This window comes from Callospermophilus lateralis, chromosome 4 (genome assembly GCF_048772815.1).
Source record: "Callospermophilus lateralis isolate mCalLat2 chromosome 4, mCalLat2.hap1, whole genome shotgun sequence".
Classification (NCBI taxonomy): domain Eukaryota; kingdom Metazoa; phylum Chordata; class Mammalia; order Rodentia; family Sciuridae; genus Callospermophilus; species Callospermophilus lateralis.
The window spans coordinates 161,510,599-161,530,491 of record NC_135308.1 but is presented as its reverse complement, the minus strand read 5'-3'; the positions used below and the strand labels follow the sequence as shown (position 1 = coordinate 161,530,491).

The window sequence follows — 19,893 nt, the reverse complement described above, 5'->3', positions numbered from 1 at the left end:
CAGTAGTGAAATACTTGTCTGGCATGGGTGAGGCCCTGGCTTCCATCACCAGCTCCACCCCCCCCCCAAAATTATCATGATAAAATAGAATACGGAGCTACAGAGAAAGATGATATTTGACAAAATTGGATAAGATGTACAGTATTGAGCAAGTTAAATTATTACACATGCAAAAGCAATTTGTTAAGCATATTTCCTTTATTAATGTTAATGTTTTAAACTTTCAGGGGGACCAGAGCAAGGCCCGAGCGTGGAAGGTCTTAATGCCCCAGCGAAGGCTGCTGTAGGTAATGTGTTTACAACCCAAGACAGTCAGGTCTGTCTTTGCCTTCTGCCTCATGTCTCGCTGTCGAGTGCTGATGCGTCATGACTTCCATCCTCCTTGCGAGCCAGCCTGGAGAACCCGAAGATGAGGGTGGCTGCAGGCGTGAGTGGGGTGGTGATGCACAGCATGAGCAGAGCTGAGCACCACACCGTTCCGGTTCATTCAAGAGCTCAAAATTCTCTTCCCTTTGATTTAATTTTTAATTTTTTTAGTTGTAGATGAACACAATATCTTTATTTTATTTATGTGGTGCTGAGGATCACGCATTTGAGGCAAACACTCAACCACTGAGCTACGACCCCAGCCCCCCTTTGATTTTATAATAGATGAACTGACTTTTCATTATTAAGGAATCATTTGAAATCGATGCATATTCACTGGACATAGCTGCTTTGGTGAAAACAAGTAAGCTGTGTAGAAATGTTCCTGACATTTTCATTAGAGGTTAGAAGCAGGTTATGTGACAAAGGCAGTATAAACCTAAACAAGAGTGATGGAAGCCTGGCATGGTGACACACACCAGTAATCCCAGCAGCTCAAGGCTGAGGCAGGAGGATCACAAGTTTGAGGCCAGTCTCAGCAATTTAGCAAGATACTGTCTCAAAATAAAAAATCAGAAGGGCTGGGGATGTAGCTCAGTGGTTAAGTGCCCCAGGTTTCATCCCTAATACCTCAAAAGAAAAAGAAAATGGTAGAAAAGTTTTATTCATGGGTATCTTTTCTAATTATGTTCTCTTATTAGGACTAATGATCATCTTTTGCTGTTTGTGGTTTCTTGCTCTTTTTTCCCATCATAGAATACTTTTTTCTGTGGTGCTGGGGATGGAACGCAGGATCTCACTCATGCTAGGCAATGCTCTATCACTGAGCTACACCCCAGCCTGCACATACTCATTTTTATAGGAAAAATATTAAGATTTTACTTTTGCTGGGTATCTTAAACATTATTATACAAATAAAACATAATCTTTGATTGAAGTTTACTCAGTAAATGATTTTTAAATAAATTTTCTCTGTAAGGCTCAGTGGTACACACCTGTAGTTCCAGCTACTATAAAAAACAAAACAAAACGAAAAATTTTTTTAAAAGCTTATGTTTTATTTCACTTGATCTTAGCCAAAAGACCAAGAAGCAATGAAATTACTGCTAATGAAATAATAGATTGCTTGATACTTCTTAGTGGCTCATATGACAAAAATCTGTATAAGTTGAGGTGAAAAAGCTCATTGCTGACAGCTTTAGTTGTACACATAATGCTGGGCTAACTTTGTACTTTAAAATAATTTTCACTGGGAAGCAAATGGAGTTCAGTGGTAGAGAGCTTGCCTAGCACATGCAAGGCCCTGGGTTTGAGCCCCAGCATCACACACACAAAATTATCATCATAGCATAATTTTTAAAGTTTCTGAAGAGCAGAGCACAGCAGAGCTCGTTCTCACATACATTTTTAAATACTCCTAAGGAAAATGCTGAATGGGATGGTCCCAGGTTCGTGCTTTGTGTTCAGCGTGGGCAGCAGAATTCATGTTTTCTCTTGAGTTTGCACACTGCATGGAGAGGCAGAGGACACTGTCTTACGCTCTGTCGATCTAAGTTAACTCATGTGCATGAGTTTTCTGGATGACAAACTAAAGTGGGAAAATCTTATAGTCTTTAGTAATATGCAGCATCTTAAATTTCTTTTAACATACATAGTAAATAGAAAAATTATGCTTGATTTCCATTGGTCTGAATTTTAAATTTTCCCTTTTTTTTTTGGCAGAGGTTTCCTCTATCATAAAAAAGAAGCCAAACCAAGCTAAAAGAGGAGTGAGTATTATGTATAAGTACCTGGTAGTTTGTCTCTAAAGCTAAAGAATCTCTTTGTCCTATGGTTTTATTTGCTTTTTACTTTGAGCAATAATGTGTTGAACATGGTTTTGACATGTGCTTTTATTCAATGAGATGAATGTTGTACTTAGTAAAGTTTTTAGAACGAATGTCTGATGTTCCTTCTGTCCCTGATATGACTAAAAACAATTAGCAGAGTCCTTCTGGGCTGAGTTCTCTCCTGCCTGTCCTGGGTTCAGTGCCGCCCTGTGAGGCAGAGGAGCAGCTGTCTGCAGAGCTGGCACAGTGCTGTGCTGGAGCACCATCCCCGGCGGCCTGTGTCAGGGCTCGAACCCTGGCCTCACCACTTCCTGTGTGACTTGGCCACGTTGCTGGACTCCCATGAGCATCAGGGTCCTCTTCTGTAAGCCAGGGCAGTGATAACACCAGCCTCCCAGAGCTGTGGGGACTGGGAGGAGCACGGGCGTCAGTGCTTGTCTTGGTACCTAGCAGGTCCTAACCTCCATCAGCATCAACCACGGTTGCCAGTTTCTTCCCAACGGGTGGATATAATCTTCCATGTGTTCCAGCTTGGAGCCAAAAAAGGAAGCTTGGGAGCCCAGAAACTGGCAAATACATGTTTTACTGAAATTGAAAAACAAGCGCAAGCAGTGGACAAAATGAAGGAGCAGGAGGACCTGGCCAGGGCGGTGCCCAAGGAAGAGTCCATGTAAGTGAGATTTTGTAACAGTGGGACATTTGGGGGTGCAAACTTGGCTCCGACAACTCTGGGTCTGCCTTCCAGAGGCCACTTATCTCAGGGTGTGTGGAGGGCAAGCCAACTTGAGTTTTATGGAGCCTATGAGGGCAGGACTGTTGGCATCAGCAAGAAGGGGACGCGGGGCACATCAAGAGGTGTTTGCACACAGCACAGGAAGCCTGACCACACACCTCCTTGCTCCTCCACCATCGTCTCATTGGAGAATATAATATGAGCCATCAGATACGGTACTCAGGGCTGGGGATGTGGCTCAAGCGGTAGTGCGCTCGCCTGGTATGTGTGCGGCCCGGGTTCCATCCTCAGTACCACATACAAACAAAGATGTTGTGTCCGCCGATAACCAAAAATAAATATTAAAAGAAAATTCTCTCTCTCTCTCTCTTAAAAAAAAAAAAGAAGTGATCCAGTTTATCAATAGTCTTTAATTTCACATAAAAAAATCCAAAAAAAAAAAGATACGGTACTCAGAGTTTTTAAAAAAGAGGTGTTATACGTGAAAGACATTCAGCCTTAGAGGTGCAAGGGAAATGCAGACCCAAGCTACATGGGGCCACTTGACATCCACCAGGACAGCAGAATGAACAAGGCCAGGCCTGTAGCTCAGTGGTGGGTGTGTGCACAGCATGCACCAGGCCTGCTTCCATCCTCAGTACCCCCCAAAATTGTTTAAAGTTACCTTATGACCTAGTAATTCCGCTCCTGAGTATACTTAAGAGAGATGGAAACACACGTCCACACAAAAATTTCTGTGTGAATGTTCACAGCAGCATTAATCTTACTGTCAAAAGCAGAAACAAGCTTCATCTCAACTGACTAATGAATACAGAAACCTGACCACAGTTGAGTTCAGTCAGGAAAGGAGAGAACACTGACTCCTGCCACAGCATGGATGACCTTGAAAGTCTGTGCTGAGACCAGACCAGTCACTAGGTCACCAACCACCACACACAGTGGCATCCTGGTCCACGTGAGATCCACGGTGAGGGAGGGCAGGGTGGGGGAAGCACCGAAAGGCCACTCAGACCCCTACTTTTATGCGTATTTATCTTTCTGGGGGTTTTCCTATTTCTGAGGGTGTTTTGCCTGCTTTAGCTTCAACGCCGATAGACTATTTAATGAAGAAAATACATAGACATGTTTTTGAGGTTGTTTTAGGATTGGTTTAGTTAATGTTCACTGACGTGCGTCCAGTGACACCTGGCACACAGGAGGTGCTCAGCCGGTGTCGTCTCCCAGCGCTTTGCTAAGTGGGATTGCTGAGGCCAGCCCAGGTCATTTGCAGTGGGTGGTTGAACTCAGAACACAGGGGCAGCGCTGCCCCATGTTGGAGTGTTCCTGCCAGATCCACACACCCTGGACAGGCTTTCATTTCCACATACAAAGCTAGGTTTCCGGCCCAGGGCAAAGGGGTGCATTGCAGCTGGTGTTTGGGAGTGGCCTCTGTCTAGACTGTTGGTCCTTAAGGCTTCCCAGAGGGTGAAGGGTCAATGCCTGCTTGGAACAGAGATGGAATCTGGGAAGTGACCATGCCCTGGCTGCAGGGAAGGCAGCCGAGAATTGTGTTCCTACTAGAAGCCACTCCCAGCCTTCCCTGGCACCTGCCGTTGGGCTCTGTAAGGCGTCAAGAGAGCAGAGGTGCCCAGAAGGGATATCTTATGAATTTGCCTTGGGAACCCAGGTGGGCCACTCTCAGTTCTGTTGGGGACACTGCAGCACTGTGCCCAAATGCCTGTCACTGATATCAGACCTGTCTCGCCTCAGTGTCACAAACCAGTGCTGTGCTGACCAGGAGCACGGAGGGGCGGGGGTGTTGTCCTGAGCATCGAAAATGTTCTACTAGTTGGGCAATTTAAAAAATATATATATATTTGTAGTTGTAGCTGGACACAATATTTTATTTATTTATTTATTTATATGTGATGCTGAGGATTAAGCCCAGGGCCTTGCATGTGCTAGGCAGGCGCTCTACCGCTGAGTTCCAGCCCCAGCCCCTGGGTAATTTTTAATGTCTGCAAATCAAGACTTCAGTTGAGTGAGCTGTTCCCTGGTGCAGCATCATTTCTTGCAGCGTCACACTGTGGAGCTGCGTGGCCTGAGAGCTATCCCGGTGCTGGCCTTCAGGCAGCCTCTAGTGGTCCTCAGAGGCCGTCTGTTGGGAGGGTTAAGAAGAGGCGGAGTGTGGCCTGGAGGCTCTGCGCCTCTGAGGATCGGGGACAGTCTGGCCTCCTGGTTCTGCTGGTGCTTCCAGAGCAGCCCTCCAGCCACTGTCCAGTGCATGCTGTAGCAGGCGGCAGACCTCCTGTCACATCCCTCTCGACAGGTCTATTGTTTTTCTCCAAAAATTACACTTGAAAGAATAGTATTTATTTACTAAGGAATAAAATAGACTTGACCTATTCTGTAGTAATATTACAGAGCAAAACCCTGCTTGATCATTAACAGCAGGAACAGCAAAGCAAACATGTTTTCCTCTTTCTTAGGCATTCTGTTGAGATCTGTTACTACACAGAATTTATTTTACTAGTGTTTTTGCCATGTCTCTCTTACAAGGAATTCCTGATTTTTCCTGATCTTATAAGATGATAACTTTAGAATCCCACAAAGAGAGTGTCACCTGAGGTGCTGGCACTTTGTTGTTGTCTCACTGATAGGCTGGAACCCTGCAGTGATACCACAGAGGCCTGGTTTAGTTTTCTTATGAAAACTGAGGTTCTTACTGCAAGGACCTTCCTACTTCTTCAGACCTCTTGGGTGCATTATTTGTAGCAGGTGTTTGCTTGATGGAGCAGTACCGATCAGTGGTGCTGAAGAGACCATTGGCTGGTGAATGTCCCATTTTAAATGCTCAGATACCTGACTAATAGAGATCCCACGGGGGGTTCTTTTGTAAACTGAAGAATCCTTGTGTAACTAATTATCTCCCCCTTCATTTATTTATGAAGACAAAATTGTATATATTTTAATCGTAAATCATAGCAGATTAGTTTGACTAATTAGTGAGACATCGGATTCTGATGTCCTTTGGGGGAGTGTGATAAAATATCAACCCGAGGAGGAAGTCTTGCCTTTTACTGTCCCATAGAGAAGTCATTGAGACTTGTATTGTTATTACACAATAATAGGTCAGATGAGCTAAACTTGAAATGCAAGAACCAAAAGCATCTGTAGAATGCATTCAAATGTCCTGAGCATCTGTTCAGAAAAGACTAGTAGGAAAAAACTCCATCTTCCTCCACAATCGCTAATTGTGGAAAGGAGTGTAAAGCTGAAGTATGAATCAATCGTCATGTGATTTGGCCTGGTATATTATGTAAGAGCACAGGGTCGACCCTCAGCTCAGGAGCATTTGTTTTCTCTGGCAGTGTGTCATCTTTACGATTAGCCTATAAGGATCTTGAAATTCAAATGAAGAAGGATGAGAAGATGAACCTGAGTGGGAGACGGAAAGCCGACGCGGAGAGACTGGGCATGGGGCTTGGGAACTGCAGGAGGTAGGTGTGGTTCTGCTTCCTAATCAGGAATGGATCTTCCTGGGGCTGTGTGCATTTCAGCCTTGAAGGTGTCCTCTTGGTATTTCTGCCCTTCTTTCATTGTGTTTGCTTTACTCCAGGATTCAGAATTGTATGAAAAATTGCAAACATGGTCATTAGAAAAAGGAAAGGGGTCTGACTTGTCATTGAGCTAGCACCAGAGCCCATGCCACGAGCATCACTATGGGCGTGACGGTGTTTTGTATAGTTACAGAAAGATTTCCTTTTTGTACTGAGGATTGGACTCAGGGGTGCTCTACCACTGAGCTACATCTCCAGCCCTTTTTGTTTTTTATTTTGAGGCAGAGTCTTACTAAGTTGCTGAAATTAGCCTCAAACTTTCCATCTTCCTACTCAGCACAGGGTTGCTGAGATTGCAGGTGTGATTGGGCCCAGTGATCTCACAAAGATTTTATATATTTTAAAGTTTAACCAAAAAAATTGTTTTGTCCCGTGTTTTTAACCCTCTTGATCAATTTGTCTCTGATTGGAATATAGCTTAAAGCATGCTTTTTTCCCTTAGTGAGATGCGGATCTCTATGAACTAACATGTAACTTTTCCCTGTTCTGTTCTGCTCTCTCAAGTGGCATTTCTCATTCAGTGACTTCAGATATGCAGACCATAGAGCAGGAGTCTCCCACCCTGGCAAAACCGAGAAAAAAGTACCATGAGGACAGCGAGGATTCTTACTTTACTTCCAGCTCAAGGTAAATCTAGTAAGAATCACCACCACTTTGAACAGTGGTGATGAGCACTCAGGTATTCATTGATTGGCGATGGGAGTGAGTACAAATCCATGTACTGCATTGTTTTCTATAGCTCCGGCTGGTGCCAAAGCTGTGCTCTGGAATAAAAATTGGGGAAATATTTGTAAGTTGACAATGTGTGCTGATATTAAAATGTCCAATAATAAAATCAGCATCCGAGAGTTCAAATTAGAGGTGGGGATAGATGTGTTTATCTAAAACATGAAATTGGAGATATGCAAAGTCCCCCAGTCAAAGGGATGGCTGCTGGGTGTGGTGCCCTAGAGGTGGACCTGCATCTGCCCTGGGCTTCAGCAGAGTCTCCTGCTTCAGAATGCCTTTGGGAGGCTCCTGTGGCCTGTGTGTGGGTACTAATGAGCATAACTGGTGTGAAGCGGCCGTGGGGAGTTGTAAGTCAGGGATCCGAGCAGTCAAGCAGCCAGGGCCTCTGAGGGCTGAGTGAGCTTAGCTGCTCTGTGATGGGGAAACAGCCTGAGTCGCTTGGCTCAGTTCTGTGGCTGATCACTGTTGCTGGGGGCTAAACTAACCACACCAAAGGCCCCCTCAGGCTAGGAGCTGGGAAAAGCTGCATAACATTGGGGCGGGCATGGAGTTGTCTAGCAATGACACTGGCTTCAGGGATGTCATTGTATAACAGGTATGTGTGTCACCTAGAGGATGGATGTAAATACATGCTAGCTAGACTCATGGTAGAATTATTTATTTCCCTATCAAAGTGTGAAGAAAAGGACTTGTGAAAGACTGCTGTCTCTAACACTACTTCAAATCCCCGTTTAAAAAAAAACAAAACAGCCTCCCATATTCCCTTTCATAGTTTCAGGGACCTGCATGGTTTACGTTTACCTATTTTTATGACCTGTGTAAAGCTCCAGGTTTCAGTTTACTTGGGGATTATATCCAAATTATGCCCTTTAAAAGCATTTAAATACTTTTGTACAGGATGAAATTAAATTTGCAGTTTGATTTGGAAGCTGTGCGCGCGCTGGCCACTTCAAGAATAGGTGTTCAGCCAGGGAGGAGGTTCTCGCATTTGCCTCTTTGACTTGCTCACGCCTTGTGGTAATCTCGCTGCTCACTGATGCCTGCAGATGGTGGCGTAGGAAGTAAGGAGCAAATTTCAAGGTGAACCCTGCTGTCACCTGGTAGCAGCCTGGCTGAAGGGCCCCAAGTGGGCTCACCTGCTGACTGGGAGCCCCAAATCCTCATGGCCCCAGGTGGTGGCCTTGGGGACCTTCAGGGCTCTAGACAGAAGAGTCGGCCCTTGTTGCCCTGGGGCAGTTATTTACCATTTGAACCTGGGAGCCCTTGATGTTTTATTGTAGACCAGGCTGCCTGGACTCCCACCAGAGAGACCCTAGTGCATTGTTTATTGTGACCCTCGGGTTGTCCAGGGACATAAATGTCTGTCTAGTTCTCTGTGAGCAGGTGACCACTGTTAGTCAAGCGTGGCACTATTAGTTAGGTTCTTTGGCACACAGGGACTCCGAGATCCAGCATTTTCGTGCCATGAAGAGCTCTTACTGCTTCCAAATTATTCATTAGCCATTAGAACCTTGCAGATTATGAATTATAAAGGAGTGTCATTTCTATTAAAAATAAGATCAAGCCCATCCTTGGGTTTTGAGCTTTATTGAGTTCCATTATTTCCAGGACATAAACAATGCAATTACATACTGAGTTCAAAATGAGCAGGGAGCACTTTGTGCAGCCAAAGGGCTCCTCGGCCTCTACCAGTGTGCCTGCAGGGGCTCTCAGCAAGGGCTCTGGGGAGGGTGCTCCGGGTGGAGTGAGGACACTGTGTGAGGACAGACACCAAAGATGGAGCAGGGAGGGGACACCAGTGAGGCTGGAGCCTGGCTGCTGAGTACCCAGGAGAGACACAGTCCCACTCTCCCGTCCTGCTAGGGCAGCTCAGGCCTGGCTGGACGTCTGTCTGTCCCCTGCGAGTTGCCAGAGCACAGAACGCTGCTCGTGGTGAGTGGTAGGAAGAGAATCTGCTGGCGTGGCTGCTGCTGCCTGAGCCATGCTGGTCAGGAGACCCTCGCAGTGGCTTTCTCTTGCCTCCTGACCTGGATAGTTCAGCCATTTAGAAACCGCCCAGTGCCCTCCGAGAAGAGCACTTCGGCTGTGTGAAGAAAGCATTAGTTCCTTAGAGTGATGCTAAGTCTGCAATTGTAAGTGCCTCAATCTCAGTGTTGTGAAGAACCAGAAGGTTCCAGCCTCCATGCCCAGGCCCCTGTGCACCTTCCAGGGCCACCCAGCCTCCCATGGACTCTCCGTCCTCGGAGCAGCTCAGGAAGAAGCACTGCTCACATGCTTCCTGGGTTTCTGAGCTTACAGTAGCCTCTCTCTGAACCAGGGCCTGAGCCCCATGAGGGCAGGCAGAAAGGCCCCATAAGTCACCTGGGTCCCCTAGCAGAGTACTCGCCTTCCTAAGTGCTTGTTGAGTGGTTTGTCATTTTCTCATTGAATTGGTCTTACTGTCTTCCTTAAAAAGCAGTCTGTCAAACATGGGAGGGCCTCTCTCCAGGCCAGGATGTGTCCCACATCTTTGGACCCTTCCTCTGATGTGACTTCCAATCCCTTCATTGTTCTGTTCTCTGTTCTCTGAAGATGGGTTGTCTCTGTTCCTCCAAGCTGTGGCCTGCAATGCTGAGCTGCTCACCAGCAGGAGCACAGGGCCCTTCGAGCTGAAAGCCAGAGCCTGGCACAGTGGTGAGGAGTCTCGTGCAACAAGACGTGGGTTTTTTTTTTTGTTATTGTTGCTTTTTTAATATACATATATATTTTAGTTGTAGATGGACACAAACCTTTATTTTATTTATCTTTATATGGTGCTAAGGATCAAATCCAGGCCCCACATGCTGGCAAGTGCTCTACCACTGAGCCATAGCCCCAGCCCACATGATGTGTTCCTAGTGCCCTCTTGCCAGGGCAGGCAGAAGCCTTCTCCACAGTCCTTACAAAGTCGCTCCACCTGCTTCAACAGCAGTCTTATCCCGCCTCCCTCTTTTGCTTTTTTCTGCCTGGAAAGAGCTTTGTGGGTGCTGGGGCTGTCGCTCAGTGGTAGAGCGCTGGGCTAGCACATGTGAGGCCCTGGGTTTGATCCACATAAAAAGATGAATAAATAAAATAAAGGTATTGTATCCACCTACAACTAAAAAAACATTATGAAAAAAAAAAAAAAGAGCCTTTGTTCCTGCACCCTGTGCCTCCGCCCAGATCTTGTTTCCTGGGTCCCAGCAGGTGGGTCCTGCAGGCTCTCATGCTCTTGCCCATCTCACACTCTGCGCCTGGCATTTCCAGCTTTTGTGCAGCTCCTTTCAAGGTGGAGCTTGGCACTGGCCTTTCTTCCTGTGCTCCTGGTTCTCTCTCTGGGGACAGGCAGGGTGCATTCTCTTCACCTGCCTTCCAAACCCTGAGCCCTGGAACCTGCCTTTCCTCAGAGTCCCTTGCGGCATGGGGGCCAATCTGTCCATGGACTCCGACACAGCACAGTCACTGTTTATCAAGGTCTGTCCCGTCCACCTCGCCTGCCAGTCTCGGTCCTATTCCAGGCAAATTTTGCTGCTCTGACCACACAGGACACTGCCATCGCGGGCTACTCTGAGCAGCGCTGTGCTGGGATGCACTGGGATATGGGGTCAGTTCCCCTGGCCAAGCAGCATTACTTGTAACTAGACTTAAAGAAAATGAAATACGTGACCAGTGGAGGATATCACTGAGCAATGTCACCTGCTGCCTGGAGAGGACAGGTCATGCTGCGGTGTAAACATGCCCCAAATCTCAAGGGCGTCACATCAGTTTATTTCTATGCACATCAAGTCAGCCGCAGTGCAGGTGATTGTCTAGAGCTGTCTTCCATGTGGTGCCTCAGATGTCCAGGCTGATGGAGGGTCACCTGCCTGAGGCTATCCATGTGGAAAACGCAGCCATATCCCTGCAGTAGCAGGGAGAGAGGGGACAGGTGGGCTGAGCACAGCGCTTGAAAAGCCTTAGAAGTGACGCCTTGTGTCTGCTGCTGTTTGTCAGCCACAGCCATGTGGGGCAGGGAAATGAGAGACTGCAACAGGAGTGGGTGTCCCTACTGACCTCCCATGTCACTGTCCCCTCTTGTTCATACAGGTACTTTGATGACCCCATGGAGCTAAGAGGCGGTTCCTTATCTAGCTGGGATGACAGTGCAGATTCCTACTGGAAGAAAGAGAGCAGCAGGGACTCAGAGGCTGTTGTGAAAGGTGCAGCCTCTTCAGACAGGTATGAGCACAGCCCGGGGTTGCCATGGGGACACACGCAGCGGGGAACACCAGGCGAGGGAAGGGGAGGGGAGGCATGGAGACCTTCCGCAGCACTGTCCCTGAAGCCGTCTCTTTTAAGTCTCCTTTTCATGTGAAATGAGTGATTCTCATTGGAGGCACAGACTCACCTGTGGATCTCAGACACAGGAGGAGGCCTCTTCCCGGGGATTCCCAGCCCAAGGCCCTGGGTGGCCTGGACCAAGATACATCACTTTTCCCATTTCGAAGTCTTATTTAAACACAGTACAATGTATATATGTATAGATATTTTTTCTTTCTTTTTCCTTTTTTTTTTCACTCGAGATGGGCTAAGTTGTAGTCCTCCTGCCTCAGTCTCCTGAGTTGCTGGGATGACAGGCCTGAGCCACCACACCTCTCATCTTTTTAGGTTACAGTTGTGCAGGTTTTGGCAAACACGTACGGTTGTATACTGGCCGCCGAAGGCAATGAACAGAACATTTCCTCCCTCCCCCAGCCCCTGCTGCCCTTTGTAGACAGCCTTGGTACCCTGGTTTGCCCTTGGCTTTCTCAGGATGCTGTGTGAATGGGCCCAGTGGTGGCCCCTCCTGTACGGCCTCCGTAACTCTCCTCATGTGTTTGGCTGCAACTTATCAGGCTGCTCCCTCTTTATCACCAAGGTTGCTTATCCTTCCACCTGCTACAGGACTCTCTAGCTGTTAGAGATCATGAAGGACCACATAATTTATTGTCCCATCCAGGGGCCCCTTGTGTGTAAGCAGAGGTGGTCTAGGCACCTGGGGTGTGGGCACCCTCCCTGCATCACACACCGTGTATGCAGCATCATATCCGACATGCGCAATTACACGTCAGAACTGAAAAGAAACAACAGACCTGTTTTAGGCAAGAATTCCTTTAAATGTTGTATTGTTTGGATTTTTTTATTAGAATTTTCAGGCTTTTTAAAGTAACCTTGAGTTTTACAAAATTGCTGCTATTAGATTTTTAAATTATAAACTGTATTATGTGCACTCTACAGATGAGAGCGATTTCTGCCTCAAAAGTTGGTTTAACTCCTTTGACTATTGTAATTGTAGAGCTACTGCTCGTCGCAAGCCTGACTATGAGCCCATTGAGAGCACAGATGAGGCCCAGAAGAAGTTTGGTAACGTCAAGGCCATTTCATCAGACATGTACTTTGGAAGACAAGCCCAGGCTGATGTAAGGTCCAGAGAGTTCCTTCATAGGGAACCCCACAAGGCAGGAAGAAGGCCTGGGGGTGGGGGCAGTGGGGGTGCTGCCAAGGCCCCAGGCTGAGTGCCCGAGCCAGGACTGGAGTGAGGCCTTTCTAACCACTCATCGCCGGTCACTTCAGCAAGACAGGTGCTGGGCGGCAGAGGCTGGGCCTCCTTTCTCTTCCCCTCAGTGTTTTGAGTGAATGACAGGTGATTTTTGATACAGCTGTAATTAATTGATAATCTTTAGCCATCGTGAAATGTGGAACACGGGTTGGTTTGTGGGTGGCTGCGTTATGTCCGGGTTGCTGCTCTGGGGCTGTGCCGAGGAGGCCTGCTGCACTGGGGGCTGTGGTGGGGGTGGAAGGTCCCAGCCAGCCGGTTGCTAGGCGCGGCTCTGTCTGCCACACTCTTAGAGGTCCCTGTTCTGGAGGCTTCTGGGACCCCACTCTGCAGATTTCATTTCACAGCAATGCCATCATTTTCAGAAGAGAATGGCCTCCTGTGTGTTCCCCCACCCGTAAAATCTGCTTTGTTTTCAAGTCCCTGGCAGGGCTAGGGGTAGCTCGGTGGTTCAGCACCTCCCGGCACACCTGAGGCCCCAGGTTCGGCCCCCAGCACTACAAAAGCCTTTTTCAGTTAAGGTTGATAGCATTCAGGTCCGGTTCTAAAATGACGTGATACCTGGCAGCTGGCTGAACGTAGCACAGATCCAGCCTCTCCCCCTCGCACCGCTCACATGGCCTTGATGTCACAGTGGATTTGGCTGCCTGAGCTGTCCCGTCCCCAGGACCCTGCCTGGCAGTTACAGTAACTGGGAGAAAAGAGCCTAGAAGGAAGCAGCGCCTTGGGGAGCCTTTCCTGCTGCTGTGCTCCTTGCAGGGAGCCTGACAGCCCTCTCCTCTCTCCTAGTATGAGAGCAGGGCCCGGCTGGAGCGGCTGGCAGCCAGTTCCTCCATAAGTTCCGCTGACCTGTTTGAGGAGCAGAGGAAGCAGACAGCAGGTGAGAGGCTGACGGGCATAGCTTGTGGCTTGCGTCCACCGCACGGGCACATCATGTTTCCTTGGGGGTTTTGTTGTCCCAAAATATTGAGCAAGCGTCCTCCGCATCCTGTGTCCTGTGAAGCCGGACAGGTGGAGGCTCCTCTTCTGGGGTCACTCTTGGGGAGGCCACATCGTGAAACTTAAGCAGTGGCGTGCACACCTGGCAGGCTGTCTCCTAGCACGTGTGGTGAACTGGTGTCTCCTGGCACATGTGGGTGTGCAGACGCCACAGGGTGCTGGCCCTGGGGACACGGGGCTTCCGCCAGCATGCCTCAAGGTCGTAGTGAAGCTTAGATGGATGCTGTGTGTTCGGTACCACTTAGTCGGGTCTGACTCACAGCAGGTGCCTCACGTGCCTCAGCCCCCCAGGGGTGGGTGACAGCCCATAAGGACAGGGATCCCCCAGGAAAGTCAAACATCCAGGAAGCCGGCAGGTGAAGAAGTGCCTGTCTATGCCATCTTGCCTCAGGGTGGGACCCCAGTGACAGGTATCCTTTCATCCCAGGGCTGGGGGCTGGGTTGGGAGGGGATGGCCTGAGAGCGCAGGTGTGAGCTTCAGTACAGCCACTTGGGGACTGCCCAGAGCCCTGCCTTCCAGCTTCTGCTCCACACCCCGAGCTGCAAGAGGGCCTGGTGCATGCCCATGGGCCCCTCAGACCACAGGTGTGAGGGGAGGCTGTGTGGTTGGCGTGGAAGGGCAGTTTCCTCTGAGGTCACTTTAGGAACCCCTCCTCAGCAAGAGAGCTGAGGAGAGGGGACCCCAGCAGCGAGCGTTCCAGGCCCGGCACCCGTAGGGAGCTGGATGTGCTGGAGAGGAAGGTCATGGGTTTCTCTGCAGGGGTGGCTGAGTGACTCAGTGGCTTCCAGCCATGGAGAAGTGACATAGAAGGCCATAGCACAGACCGCCAGTGTCCAGGGCCTTCTGTGATGCGGCTTAGAGCATGTTAGAGACCCACTGTGGCCTTGGGGTACAGCGGGCACCACCAGATAGATCAATGTGCTGTGCAGGAAAGAGCATTCTCTCCAGGTGTGTGGCTGGCAGAGTAGCTGGCAGGGTGAGCAGGGGGCAGGTGGGCTCTGTGCCAGAGTGCACAGGCCCTGCACCTCGACTTTTGCTAGACAGTGGCAGGGCAGCCAGGGCCTGCCTCACCTCTGACCTCAAGCGAGGGGGCTGTTGGTCTTGCTCAATCTCTGTCTGACCAGCGTTTCCCAGCCCCAGGTCTGCAGGGGCAGGGGTGGCCCTGGGCCATGTGCTCTGAACTTTCAGGACCCTGGCCTTTGTCAGGCAACTTCCTCTTTCCACCAGCCTGGCAGGTAGGCTGCCTTCCAGTGCTCCCAGCAGACCTACGCCAGGGCCCACTCAGGTCAGCTCCGGGGCATGCGCCGGGGCCTGGCACCTCCAGTCTTCTTAGGCCAGATGCCTGGGTTATAGAACCACCCCAGCCGTGGATGGTTTCCTAATTCAAGTTGCTGGGAGGTTTACTTCTAAAAATGGTTTTTTGTTTGTTTGTTTGTTTTTAAACTCTTGGAGATCAAATGGCAGTGGCCTGCTTGTTGCTGCGGGAGGACTGAGGCAGCCCCTGTCTGCATCCTGTCCCTGTAAGAAAACAAAGGTTCATTGATTTCTTTGACCCTGTGTCAGACAACCATCCATAACAATTCAAGATCATTGTAAGGTGCACCCTGGGGCACCACCACCCTAGACTTGGCCCAGGCGGGTGGTCTCTATTGGGCTTGCCCCCATTCGGAGCCAAGTGATGCAGACCTGGGGCCACCCTCCTGCACTTCCAGGTTCCCCCAGGATGCCAGCACATTCTGTGGTTTTCTGGAAACATTGACTTTTTACTTAGAGAGCATTCAGCAGAGCAAACGCTGGTTTTAAGAAATGGTCCTGTGTTCCTTAGCTTCAGGCGCTTGCCCGTGTGTGTGGAGTGTGGGTGCTTTGAGGGCCTCATAATTTAACCTGGGGAGAAAGGGAAGGTAGTTCCAATTGAGACTCCTGCCTGTGAAGTAACTCCCCCCACTGTGTCCCCACCAGGAGCACCAAGACTTCTGGCAACTGTCCCCTTCAGGGGTGGAAGGACTGAGTGGGAAATGCGCATCAGCACCCTTGGCCAGCCTGCTCCTGCAGTGCCTGTGGTCACTCCCAGGGAGCAGGGCCAATGGGGACATGGATTGCCATGGACTGGGCCCTGCCTGGGAGAGGGGAGCTCAGGGCCCAGGTGACAGAGTGCAGGTAACATGAGAGCCATGTGAGAACAAAGTAGCTGGAAGCCCCACCCGCCCTTCTCAGAATACTTGTTTCAAGAAAACCAGTTGTAGGGCACTGGGGGTGGCTCAGGGTTAGAGCACTGGCTCTCCCAGGGTGCAGGAGACCGGTTCATCCCAGCGCCTGCCCCTCGGGTCTAGGCCTTGGCTCTCTCCTGTGGGGCTTGTTGGCTGGAGACCCTGGAGCACTGTGCTCCATAGGCCTGAGGTCTTGCTTGGCTATTGGTCGGAGCATTTGTCAGACATCGCAGCTGGGAGGCTGAGAGTCCCTTAGGCAGAGTCCTCACTGACTCGGTGCATCCCAGACCTGACCCTTCTCAGAAGCAGCAATCTGTGGAGAGCACTTTGTTCTCCTTGGATTCGTTGTTCTTTTAATCTTGGAAATACTTTTCTCTTGATTGTCTCAATTTCAGGGAAATTGGTACATAATGTTTCATTAAAAATCCTCGTGGTCCAGCCTGCGCCATGGCCATGGGCTGCTACAGTGGCCTCCTGCCCGCACAGTTCAGCCCTCTGTTTTGAATCCTGCCCCAGGTGGGCCTGCAGCTCCCCTGCCCACTCACCCACCTCGGCTCCTGCCAGCCTCATTTCTTTCACTTACCGCCTGAGCCTGGGAGGCCTGAAGACGCTGGGCTCCTCCAGGACCCCAGGCCCTCCCTCTCCCACCCACTCTGCCCAGGTGCCTCACAGCAGGGGCGAGACCATCCCACGCTGTCTCCCCTGACAACTGAGGAGCTCTTTGGGGAAGGACTGTCTCTTCACTTTTCCGAGGCACATGGTGGAGCATTGGCAGGATGAGTGATGGGCAGCTGGGCAGCCAAAGCATCCAGCCACTGGCTGGCCTGGGAGTCTGCCCACTGGCTGCAGGAACGTGTGTGGACCCTTTGCCCAGCACCCTGAGGTCCCACGGCCAAAGCTAGGTGGCTGTGGTGATGTTCCCTTCCCATACCAGCCTTAAGAGCAGAGCATGTGCCCAGTGCAGGTGTCCCCTCCCAGCTGCTAGAATGTTGCTGGGCCCCTCCTGTATAGCTGCCTGGAGTAAGCGGGAGGGGCAGCCCTTGTCCTCTAAAACCACTAGTGTCCTGGCTGTGGTTGAGGGACAAACTGGCATCTGCCCTGTGTATGCAGGAAATTACAACCTCTCCAATGTGCTGCCCAGCGCCCCCGACATGGCGCAGTTCAAGCAGGGCGTGAGGTCCGTGGCTGGAAAGCTGTCTGTGTTTGCCAACGGAGTGATGACTTCCATCCAGGTCAGTGAGGGCATACTCTGACCCCCTCCCCCCACAGTCGCAGGGCAGTGGGTGGTGGGTTGCTGCTTTGTGTGTTTGCTGCAGTGTGACCCAGGGCCTCACAGAAATCAAAGTCACAATTCTATATTGGCTTAAAATTCTCTAACTTATGACATGGATATGGCATGATAGTTATTTAATTTTCTCCTAGTTTGGAACAGAGAATTATTAAAAGAAAGTGTTTATAAAATCATCACTAATGCCCCTGCTCAGAGAAAAAAAAATCTGTTAATATTTTGGTATAGTTTAGTTCCAGATTTCTATGCAAGTCATTAAATTAAAAGGGGATTATATGGTCTATGATTTTATATCCTTAGAATATCTAATTTAGTTACTATTCCCATGTTGGATATTTAGATTGTATTTCAATCTTTTAAATAAAGCAGAGATGGAATCTGAAATAAAGCCATCTCAGATTATGTGAAAGGCTTATTTCTGGAACCTTCTAATTTGTATCATTTTAGAAGGACTCTGTTAACATAAAACGACTCTGGTTGGGCACAGTGGTGCACGCCTGTAATCCCAGCAACTCAGGGGCTGAGGGAGGAGGATTGCAGGTTCAAGGCCAGCCTCAGCAACTTAGTGAGACCCTGTCTCAACATAAAAAATACAAAATACCCCAGGTTCAATCCCCAGTATCACAAAACAAACAAAAAGCATGGCTCTGGCAGGTTGCTGAATCCAGGTGGTCTCTGGTGCCCCCAAGGGGGTTCCTAGTCCCAGGGGCTGCTGCTGTGGCTGCTGGGGTGGGTGGGGTGGGAATCCCTGTGGGGGTCACCTTCCCTGACTGAGTCTCTGTCACAGGCTCTCTGCAGAGCCACAGAGCTGCTTCCCACCCCTTGGTTGGCTGAGCCTACATGGGTTCTCTTCTAGTGAGTAGAACCCCCATTTGGTAGGTGGTGGCCCCATTGTATAGATCGCCACCTTTTCATGTCCCTGTTTTACAGTGAAGAGGTGGAGGCCCAGAGGGCAAGTCAATTCTCTATCATCAGCAGCTGGCCCCAAATTTTAGGGTTTCAGACTGGCAGGTGTTCCTCTGTCCTCCCCAGAGGGCTCAGCATGTGGCCATCACCTTCCCAACACCCCTGCCTCACACGCTCACGGGCCCTGGACAAGCCCTGCAGCATGTCCACCTGCAGGTTCCCAAAGCCCTCGCCATATCATGAGCATCGGGAGGCCCAGCAACCTGTGTCTTGCCCTGAGCTTGGGTGCAGCGTCGGTGCCGATGCCACACACACACACCCCCGTCCCCGCCTCTCGTGCCCTGGGTCAACAGCCACATCAGCTGCGCTGTGCTGTTGGGAAGCCCCGAGCAAACCCTGGCTTTGGTTCTCCCCAGGATCGCTATGGCTCCTGATCCTCAGGTCAGGCTTTGCGCTTCCTGGGGAAATTGCCTCTTCTCATGGACCAGTGACCGCATCACAGGCTGCGATAAAAACCAGACACACCAGTTTTCAAGATTGTTTTGCTACTTTTTCACATGGTATATATACACTTCTGATTTTTAGTATTTCTTTTTGAGAAATTCCTATTTTTGATGTAGAGAGAAGCCTTATTGTAATTTCCATTTGCACCAGTCCTGCGCATGCCCCCTGTGGGCACATCCCAGCGGATCCTCGCTTTAATTTCCAGGAATCTTTAGTTCCAGCAGTGGGGCTGCAGTCCCCTCGGCCCCTTCTCCCTGACTGAGCCTTCCTCCGGGGAGCAGGGTGCGCACTGTCCGCTGACCCAGGATTGGCCTGGAGAAACAAATTCACAGCACACATCTCGTTGAAAAGGGAGCAGAGAATAAAACAAAAGACCAAAAATGACTGGTATCTGATTTGACAGATTGACTGTGATTTCAAAATAATGTCCCTTTGTAAGTTATTTGTTATGTTCTATGAAGTTAAAAATACTTCCCCGTAGTGCTTTTAACAAACCTAAGCTTCCACATTGTCAAGGGAATTAATTTGGTCTTTTGACGAGGTGTTGCTGTTTGAATCTATGAGAAGTGAAAGCCGAGAGCTCCCTGCATGTGCTTATGAATCGGTCCAGTGGCAGCATCACGGTTGGAGAAGGCGAGGGGGCACGACTGCAGACAGCAGTCATCGTAGTGAAATAGCTTTGTTATGATTTTTTGTCTTAATCTTGGTTTTCAAAAAGTCACAGAATGTTTGTGAATCAATAAATAAAGACAGTCTGGCTGTGTGATAGAGGCACTGGGCTATGTTGTTCAGCCATAAAATATATTTGAAATTTGATGAACCAAAAATGTGATTTCAAATGAATATTTTGTGAATCTTTCTTAAAAGCTCAAATTTGTAGACTCCTAAATACAATAAACAGTCGCAGCAGATCCCGTGAGCCATGTTTTCTTTGCTTCGTTTTTAACTGAAGTCTGTGGGTCAGGACCGTGGTGCAGCATTGACTCATGATGTGATCACAACCGGGCGATGCTCTTAATGTGGGTGGATTCCATTAGCTGGGGTGTCCTTCCTGCGTCCTGATGGAGACGGGGGTGGGTCCACCCGGGCCTGACAGTGGACAGGTGTTCCTCACAGTCCAGGGCCGTGTCCTCGGGGTTGGTTTCCGGTGAGGTGCCTCC

The 19,893-nt window shown here is 49.4% G+C and overlaps 1 protein-coding gene across 1 annotated transcript in view; it reads left to right on the top strand.

Moving 5' to 3' along the window:
• Arfgap3 (ARF GTPase activating protein 3) overlaps nucleotides 1-19,652 on the top strand; it is a 45,354-nt gene extending 25,702 nt beyond the window's left edge. The window contains exons 7-16 of the mRNA XM_076855384.2: nucleotides 228-287; nucleotides 2,089-2,135; nucleotides 2,726-2,865; nucleotides 6,279-6,407; nucleotides 7,032-7,154; nucleotides 11,340-11,471; nucleotides 12,568-12,691; nucleotides 13,618-13,708; nucleotides 17,146-17,267; nucleotides 18,646-19,652. Of these exons, the coding sequence (XP_076711499.2) occupies nucleotides 228-287; nucleotides 2,089-2,135; nucleotides 2,726-2,865; nucleotides 6,279-6,407; nucleotides 7,032-7,154; nucleotides 11,340-11,471; nucleotides 12,568-12,691; nucleotides 13,618-13,708; nucleotides 17,146-17,267; nucleotides 18,646-18,663 (986 nt within the window). The 3' untranslated portion in view covers nucleotides 18,664-19,652. The remainder of the gene's footprint in view (nucleotides 1-227; nucleotides 288-2,088; nucleotides 2,136-2,725; nucleotides 2,866-6,278; nucleotides 6,408-7,031; nucleotides 7,155-11,339; nucleotides 11,472-12,567; nucleotides 12,692-13,617; nucleotides 13,709-17,145; nucleotides 17,268-18,645) is intronic.
• The last annotated feature ends 241 nt before the right edge of the window (nucleotides 19,653-19,893 follow it).